Source organism: Lathyrus oleraceus, chromosome 4 (assembly GCF_024323335.1).
Source record: "Lathyrus oleraceus cultivar Zhongwan6 chromosome 4, CAAS_Psat_ZW6_1.0, whole genome shotgun sequence".
Lineage (NCBI taxonomy): Eukaryota > Viridiplantae > Streptophyta > Magnoliopsida > Fabales > Fabaceae > Lathyrus > Lathyrus oleraceus.
In genome coordinates this window covers 104,265,963-104,278,654 of record NC_066582.1, presented here as the reverse complement: position 1 = coordinate 104,278,654, position 12,692 = coordinate 104,265,963, and the positions used below count along the sequence as shown (strand labels likewise).

The following is a 12,692-nucleotide window of genomic DNA, read 5'->3' as shown; positions in this document are numbered from 1 at the left end:
CCCAACCCGTTCAAACTTCAATGGATTGGGTCAGTTATCCAACCCGTAATTTTATTGTCAAAACCGACACAACCCGACCCGTTCATTAATGGGTTGGATTCGCGGATTATGTATCAAATAAAAAATATAATTTTTATGATACTTTTTGTCGGGTTTTAAAAAATGTAACACAACTCAAGACAATCATACTCATTTATAACACTCAAATTTAATGAAACACATAATAGAATATCTAATAAAATTCATCAACACCACATAACACTTTATTATATTTTAAAATTCAACCAGACACATTATTTTCATAAAATACATAAATTGAAAATGATACAAAAGAAAATAAGAAACAATATTTAATCTTAGAATTAGATAAACCCATTGGTCTAGTAATATTATTGGTGAAGAATATATTTTTTTAAATAATTATGGTTATTAGTGAGATATTAATTTTCATTTTCATTTAAAATAATAATAAAAATAATAAGAAATTAATAAAAGCACATCAATGGGTCGGGTCAATGGGTCTGCGGGTTACAAAACTCAAACCCGATACCCAAACTAAAACTATACGGGTTGCTATGAGTTGGATTGGGTATACCCGTAAATGAATGGGTTCGGGTAATTTATGAGTTGGGTTGGTTTGAGACTGTGGGTTCGTGGGTCGACCCGCACCCATAAACACCCCTAACAATCTCAACCCTCTCATCAAGCTCTCTCAATTCACGATTTCTTCCTCTCTCTTAAAACAACAAACAAAAACAAACAAATATTAAAAACTTCCATAGCTCCATAAATAAAAACAACAAAACCCCAACAAACTCAACACAAATGGTATAAGGGATTAACAGATAAATACCAAACAGAGCCGCCGAAGGGGTGGACGGGAACAAGCATTATTTTTGGCGAGTGTGTGTGGTGAAGTTCGTCATCACCGGAGTTGGTGCAGAGGTGATGGGAACGGTGTTGCAGCGGTTGTTCCGACGGTTGTGTAAAGTTGACAATTCAGTATAGTTTTTGCAGTGTGAGATTATGTTTGTGGTGAAGTTGCAGATGGTCACTGTTTTCTTTCTTCCACTTCTGTTTTAATCTGCTTCTTGTATTGATATTGTTGTAATAATGATGATGGATGTTGAATTTTATTTTATATGGGTTGAGAAGTTGATGAAAATCCTGCACACCGAGTGTTTGTGATAATGTTTCTACTTAAGGTTTTGTTGTTGTTATTTATAATTACTAGGATCTCTTTGTGTTGTTGAAGGAGAGGGAGAATGAAGAAGGGTTATAATTTATGGAAGAATAATGAAGGTGGTATTATGATGAAGTAAGTGAGAGAGGTGTGGTGAGTGAGCAAGAATTTTGGTGGAGGAAGAAGTTTTGTTATGTGTGAGTGAAGAATGGAAAACTTTTTCGTGTGCTTTTTTCATTTTTTTCTTGCTGATATTTTCTTTGATTTATGTAAAATGTATGTGAGCCTTGTGAGATCCATTTTTTTATGGAAGAGATATGTGATTGGAATGTGAGTGTGAGTGTGTGAGAGTTTCTTATGATAAGAATGGGTGATTTGTCATGATGGTAAAATCGTGTGATGAGAGTGAATGGAATTGTGAAGTTAGAATTTGGAATATTTTTGTGTATGGTTATGTCGTGATATGCGTAACTTTATGATGTAATGATATGTGTATGAATAAAAATGGTAAAGTCCATATGTAGTAATTCTTTTTGTCTTATCTTTTGTGTCATTTTAGATGTGTGTATCATGATGCATGATATGAATGCAATTGATATAGTGGAAATATAATGAAGATATTTTGATTTTTTTTATCTTTTATGCAAAAGGTGGTTTAGTGAAAAAGAAATACATAATTATATTTTTTTCAAAACTAGTAAAACGTGACATTTAAACTGATATGTGAAACTTGAAATTAAAACATGAGGAAATGGGAAATTATTTTTAAACTAAAAATGGAAAAATATGAAATACAATGAATTAGTTCAAGTTAAAAAAAATGAAAATGTGCAAGTATAATTAAATGAAATGACATGTCCGGACAAAATTGAAGTATGACAACAATCCCATGCCCTCATCCAACTCTAAAGCAGCTACTCATTTACCTGCTTATCTGTACCCCGAAGAGGAGCATAAATCACCACCACAACAAATGAGTGAGAAATCACAAAAAATTATAATAAGCATATACTGCAAGGTAGGATATCAAACACAACATGTTATACACAATACCATTCATAATATATCACAATACATTATCTCACCCATACTCATCAACCAATCACAAGTCAACAAATATGCATATAACTCATTATACAATCCAACTCGACTAATGCAAATCCATGCAGATGCATGTGGTACCAAATCAACATTTTGTTCTTCATACAAACCGAATTCCAATCTCTGCGAACCCCAAGCCCCCTCTATGAGCTCCAAGCCCCCCTATGAGCTTGGTACAAGTCAGTAGTCCTCTCTCTGAACTAGCAGACATGCCTCTTGACATAACTCAACGATGCATGCTCGTACATATCAAATGAATGCGTTAAGACCCCTCTCTGATCTTAACATAATGCACTAATAACTCAAGTAATCCCCTATATGGATTACCACATTGCAGCAATTCACATATGCACAACATCATATAATTCAGTGCAACTCAAGTATACAATCAATCTCCTTAATTATATCATTACTCATACATGCAACAACATAATAGTCATAAATATCATCTCAAAATATTTCCAACACTCATAAAACACATTCATCAAGTAGTTCCATGAGGTAGCTATGCGTGTTAGCTTCTCAACACTTCAAACGACGTCTCATTTAGACTTACGGAATAAAAGTTACAACCAAAATCGTCGAATAGTGCAGCAAAAGACAAAACAGACATTCTGTATGTTTGAAGTCGATTCTAAGCACGTATAAGTCGACTCCAAATATGCGGTTTTTATAAAAATACTTTCTGTTGGTTTGGAGTCAACTCCAAACACGTATGAGTCGACTCCAACTGCTGCTTTTGCCTAAAAAGCAATTTTTTTTACGTTTTTTGAAAGTCCTTTACTGTTATAAGACCATCCAAATATTTCTTAACACAAAAATCACTTATTTCAAACACCTATTTTCTCAAATTAAAACTCCGCTCTTATTAAGCCACAATTGTACCAATTAACATACCACTTCAATCACCAATTCATCAAATCACATTTCTAAGATCTTCCTTATTGCAATAATGGTGGAAAACACACACATATACACAATACATAATTTCAAACATCAATTCATACAAAATTCACATCAATATAATCAGGAGAACATCACTCCTCAAGAACACACGCGAAAATTATCACAATCATCGTCCCTATTGGAGGTTAAAGACTCTCATATACCCTATCCGTCATGCATAAGCACTTATTGAAGGTTATTCTCCCCCTCACCTTAGATTTCTCCAGCAAAATTCTTCAAAGCTCTTCCAATGGATGCTTTTCTTATGCCCTAACCCTTGCCTCTTCCTCTTTCCAAAAAAATTCTAACTTTTACGTATGAAACCTCTCACAGTTCCTTACTAACCTTTTTATTAGTAACCTAATCCCCCAATTAGAGACTTCCAACATTACCCTTACTTATTCCCCTATTCACCAAACTACATTTATCATCTCTAATTTTATTTTAATAAAAATACTACTAATACTCCTTATTTTCTATTATTCTATTTTCTCATTTTAATTAAATAATTCAATTAAAATAGTATTATTTAATTATTAAAAATAGACTCTAAAAATTCTAGCCCACCTCTACCAATCTCTAATCACTCTTTACACAGTCACCTAAAGGTCGCACACTTGACACCCATATTAAATTAATTATCACACATAATAATTAACTTAAATTAATAGTCCAAATAATTCGATAAATCAAGGATTTGGGTGTTATATATCCCACGCCGCATTCGCCATCGTCGAATCAACGATTTTCTCAAACACCTTCGTATCGATACACTGATGGATATAGAACAACACATTATGATCATTCTTCCTTATTTCATGTTGCGCATTTCTTTGCGCTTTTGTCGTATTTTCTGCAACCGACGTGTAATTGTAATTGGTGACATCAAAAGCATTTAGAGCTCCAAAGAACACACACATCTGAATCGACCACCAATTCCAATTCTTTCCGTAGAATACTGGAAGCTTTGTGTTCAAGTTTTTGCTTTCGCCGTTTATCTTCGCTATTGTGCAAACAAATCATTCAGTTCTCACCAACACTCGTGTTTCCCAAATTTTAAGATCAATATCTATGATTCTTTTCAAATTCGAACTTCAATTCAACGCTAATTTCAAAAACGAAATCAATCACACACCTCACTACACTCGTGTTTTCCGTGAATCAGAACGGGAGCTCTAGATACCAATTGTTGGAGTTCAACAATGAACCTCCATTGATGCACGAGAATTGAAGAAGATGAAGTAGAATTGACAAAATTGAGAAGAGAGAGAAACATAATTCTATAACTAACTTTCAAATCTCAAGTTCCCAAAATCAGAAATTCTATTACAAATATAATTGACTTGGGTTTATATACTATCCTAAGTTCTAATGCAAACTAAATGCATCTGAAATGAAAACTGAACATAAATTCGAAAGCAAATATAAACTCCAATGAACCACTTGAATCCGAATTACATTACACCACTTTCAATGTTGTAAAATACAAAAATGTCATTTTAGAATCCAAAAGTTGATTGAAAATGTATTAAGATATTTTAAAAGTTTTGATAGAATAATTTCTTTGATCACGAAGAAGAAGAATAAAGAATGTTGTTTTATTTGTTTTCCCGCTTGACAATTCTAAAGACACATATTCGAAATTGTCATCGATTTAATTAAGGGGTGACTCAGTTTTCAAATTCTTATATCATAAAACACTGAGATATTATTAATATTTTTTTGGGACCAAATTACATTTTTAGTCCTCTTGATTTACACCATTTAGAAAAATAATATTTCTATTTTAAATTTAAAAACATTTTCATATTTTTTTCACTTAAAATTGATAAGATCCCTATTTTTTAATGACCCTAACAAAGAGGAATTAATAAGAATTTTATAAAATTTTAAAAGTAAAATATGTGAGTTAGACGTCTTTTAAAATGTAGTTTAGTTTTTCTTTTCAATTAACTAAAAATTAAGATGAAAAACATAATAAGTTGATTAGGACATGTTTGTTTAGGTTGGTGCAAATCGTTCGAGTAGAAAGAAGATAGGACAGTGGAAAAGATTTCACCGGTTGCTTATTAGCCCCAGCGGTTGATCAGATCCGATCACACATTTCATCAAAGCTTTCAAACAAAATTGAGATTCCAAAAATCGTTTACGGGTTTTCGGTTAGGGTTAGGGTTTGCTTTACAATTTCACTTCACCGGCCATGTACAGCGACGGCGAAACTCACGACGCTCCTCAGAGCCAGAGGAAAATCCCCCCTGCATCCTCCATGTTGTGGGTCCGCAACCTCCGCCGCTTCATAGGATCTGGTGCGGGTCTCGGATCCGAAGCTCTAATGGGTTCGTATCGTATTCCCTTCATGTCTTTGAGTTTTCGATATCAATTACCATTGTTCACGTTCTTCTCATTTTATTAATAACATACATTATCATTATATTTGATTACTTCATGTCTGCTAGTGTAAGGTTGAATTGCTTCAATTGTATTTGTAATACTAGGAAAATTTATCGATATTATGCTATCTCAATGATTATTTATTAGTTTGTTTGACTTCATTTTGTAGAGCTTGAAACAAAAAGAATTTTGCTTGACATTTTTAAAGAAAAGCAGAAGAAAAGCGCCGAAGCTGGTACAATTCCCAGTTTCTACAAGAAGGTATGTCGAAACTTTACTTGTTCATTCTGATTTTAATATTATTATGCACACTTATCTAAGTATCTAAATGGGTTCGATTATTAGTTTACTAATACCATACTTACCTAGCCTTTTGTCCATTGACATGCAATTTTGTTATTTCTTATGATAGGTTTCTTCATTAGAATTTGTGATGGTTAACTCTTGATGATATGAAGTATTCATAAGACTGTGATCTATATAAATGGTTTAGTATAATTTTTTGTAAGTATGTAAACCTTTATGATGCCTTTTTGTATTTCTTCTTACTGTGTGAATATGCTTGTAACAACACAGATTTGCAAATTTATTGCCGAGTCTGAGCCTGAGTTGATATATTGTTTCACCAGATATCTTTAGCAGACCCTTACAAGTTATATGTATCTCTTTATACAAGTTCACTTTGTCATTTGTTACTTACTATATAGGATAGTTAATATATGTTTGAAGTTTAGGATTGTGTTTCTCTGGCGTTTATTATTTAAGACTTATCTATATGCAAATCTAATATTGGAACGTCTCATCTTCTTCTAGAAACCTGAAGAGGGATCAATCAGTCATAGAGTCCAGAGATTGGCGAAGTATCGTTTTCTGAAGGTATTATTTTCTGGCTTACCTCTTTGTTGGTCATATCTGCTTAGAAAGTGGATAATTTTTCTCAATCGGTGACATTCCTAGTTCATTTAACAGAAACAATCAGATCTTCTTCTGAATGCTGATGATTTGGATGCAATGTGGGTGTGCTTAAGAGAAAATTGTGTGATCGATGATGCTACTGGTGCAGAAAAGGTCTGTCACTATCACCATGTGCCTGCTTCTTCTTATTTCCAAATTTCGTTAATTTTGGCATATATTCCAACATAAATTTTCGCCGAGGCAATATTTGTTTCATTGCAATGATGTCAACATATTCCTTCTTCCTGAATGCTTATTTTGTCTTTGAAGACATCCTCAATAATTATACCCAATCCATGCTTCTAGATTTTAATTCTTTAATCGGTATCAAATCCTTGGATACCATACCATTAAAGATCTAAGGCTCATTCTATTTCACAAGACATAATTGACTTATGCTCTATTTATACTTTAACTGAATTTTGGCGTATATTCCAATATGAATTTTCGCTGACGGAATTTGTTTCTGAGCAATGATGTCAACATATTCCTTCTTCATGAATGCTTATTTTGTCTATCAAGATAAAATATTTCCTGTTAAATGGGAGAATAAGTTTATATTCTTCTTATTAAAAACAGAACTTTGCTAAGATTTCTACCTTGCTCATCTAAAAATTTACTGCAATTTTGTTTGTGACGTATAATTTATTTTATTGGATTGCTACTTGGCTTCTTTGCCTTTGCACCCGAAGTCTATTCTTAACGCAGTCCTTATATACTTTAATTTGTTTTTTACAGATGAATTATGAAGACTTTTGCCACATTGCTTCTGTATGTACAGAACAAATAGGTCCTAAATGCCGACGATTCTTTAGTCCTTCTAACTTCATGAAGTTCGAAAAAGATGAGCAGGGGAGAATTGCCATTCTACCATTTTACCTTTATGTGATGCGTACGGTAGGTCATTTCCAACCTGTACTATTTTAGTGGTGTCTTTGTTTAATTCTCATCGATACTTTACTATATATGTGGCTCTGTTTTATTTCTTCATTCAAATTTATTTTCTCCTTGTTTATTTGTACCTTGAGCTTGATGAGTGTAGCCATTATTTATGAAGGTATCTAATGATTATGGTTGTACAGGTTTCACTTACACAGGCAAGAATTGATATGAGTGAGCTTGATGAGGATTCTGATGGTTTCCTCCAGCCACATGTATGGATTCTTATATCTATTAGGCTTTTAATTGTTAGAAATCAAATTGAATTGAACTATTTGTTAGAAATCTCATTTATTTAAATTACTTACTTTTTGTTATGCACATATTTTTTTAGAAAAATAGTTGCTCTTGTAAACACGTATTTCCATTCATAGCAATATTTCCTCCGGCCAACTATCTATTTGGATTGGTATCTTGTGTTCCACTCCTTATTATATAATATTTATTTAACCTTTATTCTCAATTATCTTATACCAATTTTGATTTATGATAATCTGACTTATTCTGTTGGCATGCTTATATTTCCTGTGCATATAGCGAGTTAATTTCTTTTTAGGTCCTTAATCTTTTGAGAAATCTAACATTTGGAGTGGTTATTTGCTGTGCTTTGAAGGAAATGGAAGCCTATATACGAGGTCTTATACCCAATTTGGCACAGTTACGTCGTGAAATGGCCGCAGGCTTTGTTCCAATGTACTGTCGTATTGCTACACACAAGTTCTTTTTCTTTTGTGATCCTCATAGACGAGGTTTGCATGACTGATATCTTTTAAATGCTAAGTGCCATTTTATAGTTGTGTTATCTTTTACTTGGAATTTTTTATTGCTACAAAATATATTTTCTTTAATTAAATATAATTGAATTGAAATTTAATATGATCCAACTTGAAGCTTTTGAATAAAGTTGATCACCATAAGATATGCTTGTTTATTGTTATTGAATCTTATATTACTGATGTTGGTGATGCTACTCTGTTTGTTCCTAATTACATATCCATCTTTCTTTGGACAATTTTTAATTTTAATTGACATAAGCAGTGTAAACTTGCATATTACAAATTAGTTTGTTTAGTTACAACTTAGAGTTGTGAAGGACTTGCATCTAAAGGGTATGAACATTAGTTTTCTACACTGATTATTTCCTTTTATGTTTACTCGATTATATATTGCGTTGCAAATGATTTACAACTGACTAGGCTTTGAGCGCAGGGTAGAACATATGAATACACCTCTTTTATTTTAAGAGGTGGAAATGAAAATTTACTTTGTTGGCTCGAGGCTGACTGAGTAGGAAGGAAGGGCTGTTAATGATATTTAATCATATCGCTAGCTTGAGAGAATAATGACCAAGTTATAGACTTATAGATTAACTATGCATATTTTATATGTTTGCCGTGCTTGTGTACATTTTTGCCCCAAATAATTTCAGTTAAACTAGCATATATTTATCCATCTAGTACTATCAAAGTCTACATAATTATTCTTTTTACTTTACAGGAAAAGCTTGCATCAAGAAGGTGCTGCTTAGCAATTGTCTTCAGGAATTAATGGAGCTTCACCAGGTAGGTTATATAAAAACTTTTATGTAATCTTTTAAACCAAGCAGCACAGTATATAGCTCTCCCTCTCTTGTTGGTTGGTTCCTCTTGTCTAGGTCCTCCTGTTGCTCATATTTCACAATTGCTTTGGTTTGTTTTAATCATAACCATGGACTATATATTGTTCTATCTCCTAAGCTTTACTTTGAAGCACTATGTTGAGTATGGTGTTATGTGTTTCAGGAAAGTGAAGAAGAAGTAACAGACACAGAACAAGCCGAAAACTGGTTCTCTTTGACTTCTGCCCAACGTATATGTGGTGGGTATCTTACATTGGTTGAGATTTCATGATTTATTTACCTCCAGCTTGAGTGTAGTAATAATACCAATCTGAGGGATTTATTCTTATTTAAATGTTACTAAACATATTTTGTCACTTAACAAAGAGCAAGATGGCTAATTGGCCATGATTAGGTGTATTCAACTGCCAGATAATTGGACATTAATCGTAGCTAATTCCCATAGTGAATCTGCAACTAATTTATAGTTAAGTACAGTGTAGTGAACCTGTGGCTAATTGGTAGTTAAAATTCCGTAGGGAATCTGTAGTTATTATTGGAACATATCATTATCATCCATAGATCACATGTCAGCGCTATAATCACCCAAATATAAGCGGATAGTTGGTAGAATAGAAAGGCAAAAAAGATGTTAGGAGAATGACTTGGAGTGTTTAGGGCCTCGAATGTCCATGTCACACTTGTTTATTTTTTCAATCAAATTATTGTAAATCTGTTTACACTTCACACCATTGCAATTATCACACTGATTTGAGTAGTTGCTGTGATACTATGGGTTCTCCTTATCTTTCTGTATTTACTGATCATGTCTCTACCAATTTACTTTGTTAAATTTCATGATGATTTGAATTCTGATGTTGTATCTATGTGTCCATTTTTCTGCAGACATGTTTCTTGCTCTTGATAAAGATTCAAATGGATCATTGAGCAAGCAAGAGCTGCGAGAATATGCAGATGGGACCCTGACTGAGATTTTTATTGAGAGAGGTAGAAACTATTACTACCATTCTTCAATTCTGGGGTAAATTTTTGTTGAGTAATTGCTAGTAATAGGCCGCCATGGTAAATGCTGTTGTCTGTCGTTCTTTCGTTTTGTATGTGCTATTATTTTCCACTGCTGGATTGCAAACATATTTCAAGCTAGGGTAGCAACACGCGTTGTCTTTCCAAAATCAAAGATTTAAATAAATAAATGCTCTTCCTGTAGTGTACGATGAACATATTCGCCGTGGAAAGAGTGGTGGTGGAAATGTCCGGGAGATGGATTTTGATAGTTTCTTGGACTTTGTTCTGGCTTTAGAAAACAAAGACACTCCAGAAGGCTTGACATACTTGTTTCGTTGCCTTGATCTTCAAGGGAGGGGTTACCTTACTACAGCGGATATTCACTCTCTTTTCAGGTAGACTGTCATGCTGTTGGTACTCATCTATTTTCGTATTTACCTGAATTATTGCATTAGTCTTTGCTTTCTAGACAATTATTGAATATTTTACTACGACTCATGGAAGAATAGAAGGGGAGCATCCATATGTCGAGATGTTGCCTGATACAATCTTCCTATAGAAAAAAACTGCTGTTTCCTGCTTGTAGTGCTTGAGCATGTCCTGCAAGTCTCAAATAAACAGTGACAATTAATTAAATTAAAAGATGGGAGACTGAAACTTCCAATGACTCATTAAATCAACTATCGTAGTAATTCTAGAGCTAATACGTGCAACAAACCCCGACTTTTGAAAGGGATCTATTTATTAGATAAAGGTCGACGCAGGCTCCGCCTGTTGCTTAGATGATTCGTGATAACTTGGATCGCACGGCCCTTGTGCTGGTGACACATCATTCAAATTTCTGCGCCATCAACTTTCGATGGAAGGATAGTAGCCTACCATAGTTGTAGGTTGGACCTTGGGTTAGGTCGAACGGGTCCGTCTCTGGTGTGGGATGCTGGGAATTTTCCACATCCCTTAACTGATAATGTGGTTATATAATTTAATATTACTACTTTTACTTCTCAGTTCTCACGTAAGGTTTTATTGTTACAAATAAACAAACAGAGACGTCCACCATAAATGGATTGAAGGTGGCAACTATGAACTTTGCATTGAGGATGTACGAGATGAAATCTGGGATATGGTTAAGCCAGGAGATCCTCTGAAGATAACATTGGCTGATCTATTAGGCTGCAAACAGGGAGGAACTGTAGCAAGCATGCTCATAGATGTGCGTGGTTTCTGGGCTCATGACAACAGAGAAAATCTTCTACAGGAAGAAGAAGAACCAGAAGAAGAATAACTCTGATCCGGTTCACGCAAACAGAGAGCATCTGCTGTCTTAAATTTAATGCATTTCAACCTAGGATTCTCACATGATGTTGTAACCCTCATTAGATGTGGAATTAGTTGTGTTCATCTAAATATTAACTGTAAAAACACCATAAAGTAGTGTATCTAGTGAAAACTTGTACTTCTTATTGTACCAAAATGTTTTTGTTATTATTGAATATAAACTAATAATATTGGTTTGTATGGTGTACCATATTTTCTCAGTTTGTCTATTAACGTTGAATATTAATGGACGAGAAGATTGTAAAATATATCATAGTCAGAAACATATCTAAATTTGATTTAGTTGTCATAATTACTTTTTACGGCATTTTATTGATGTTGACAAAATTCTATTTGAACTTTATGAATGCTTCAATCTTAATCTAAATTTTTGTGAAAAATTGAACTCTTTGGAAATTAAAATTCGAGCATTGATTTAAGTTTGTGAGAGAAACTTTTGTTTCTATTCTGATCCCGAAGCATTTCAACTATGTTGGCATCTAATTTTTTTTTTTTTGCATTTCTAAAATGATTTTTATAAAAACTTTGTAAAAAATGGTAGAAGTTATTTTAGACTTTTAATTTTAATAAAAAGATTAAATTTGATATTTGATATCATAAATATTTATTACTCTATTCTAAAATAAATGTCATTAAAAAAGTGTGATAATTGAAAGAGAATAATAATTTTATAAGATTATTCTTATTTGTGATTGATGTATGCTGAGTATTAATTAAAGGATATATTTAAAAGATAAAAATTAATATTGTATTGAAAATTAAAAGTGACACTTAATTTTGAATAAAATAATTTTATAAAAAATTAAAGATAACCAAAGTTACATAATTTTATAAAAAAACATATTTTAAAAACAATTTTATAAGGTTTAATTATAATTTTTGTCGTATATATTACTCATTCACATAATTAATTAGTGTTGGTGCAAGGTAGAATAAATGATGAACGGAAATATTCTATTAAGAGAATGACGGCTACAAAACATGATAAAAGTTACAATGATTGCCACCCTATTTATAAGCTAAAACTAGGGTTATTAGAATAGGATAAAATACTAAAATACCCTCTAACAAACTTAGGGGCTAAGAAAATAGTACAACTAATAAATATGAATTACTTCTAATATCATCCCTTAATTCATATTCCACCAAAACTTGTAACACCAATTCCATCCCTTAATTTGAGAAATTGATCAGTCTTGATAGCTTTCGTCAGAACAT

General features: G+C 32.8%; 1 protein-coding gene and 1 non-coding gene across 2 annotated transcripts; both read left to right on the top strand.

The window, feature by feature from the left end:
- Positions 1 to 5,185: 5,185 nt before the first annotated feature.
- Positions 5,186 to 11,661, top strand: LOC127073729 (probable serine/threonine-protein phosphatase 2A regulatory subunit B'' subunit TON2). Its single transcript, XM_051014923.1, has 12 exons — positions 5,186 to 5,565; positions 5,790 to 5,881; positions 6,434 to 6,496; positions 6,590 to 6,688; positions 7,313 to 7,471; positions 7,657 to 7,728; positions 8,127 to 8,262; positions 9,011 to 9,075; positions 9,295 to 9,370; positions 10,017 to 10,118; positions 10,339 to 10,531; positions 11,184 to 11,661. The coding sequence occupies exons 1-12, from the start codon at positions 5,430 to 5,432 to the stop codon at positions 11,419 to 11,421; spliced, it is 1,431 nt and encodes a 476-aa protein (XP_050870880.1). The 5' UTR covers positions 5,186 to 5,429; the 3' UTR covers positions 11,422 to 11,661.
- Positions 10,648 to 10,765, top strand: LOC127077621 (small nucleolar RNA snoR104). The gene has a single exon (XR_007787411.1). It is a non-coding gene; the product is annotated as a small nucleolar RNA snoR104 (small nucleolar RNA).
- Positions 11,662 to 12,692: the final 1,031 nt, after the last annotated feature.

Excerpts from the sequence above, each read along its gene's own strand:
- LOC127073729 (XM_051014923.1), top strand. The coding sequence starts at position 5,430 with ATGTACAGCGACGGCGAAACTCACGACGCTCCTCAGAGCCAGAGGAAA. Across the intron at positions 5,566-5,789 it reads CGGATCCGAAGCTCTAATGG|AGCTTGAAACAAAAAGAATT; the intron begins GTTCGTATCGTA and ends TTCATTTTGTAG. Across the intron at positions 7,472-7,656 it reads ACCTTTATGTGATGCGTACG|GTTTCACTTACACAGGCAAG; the intron begins GTAGGTCATTTC and ends ATGGTTGTACAG.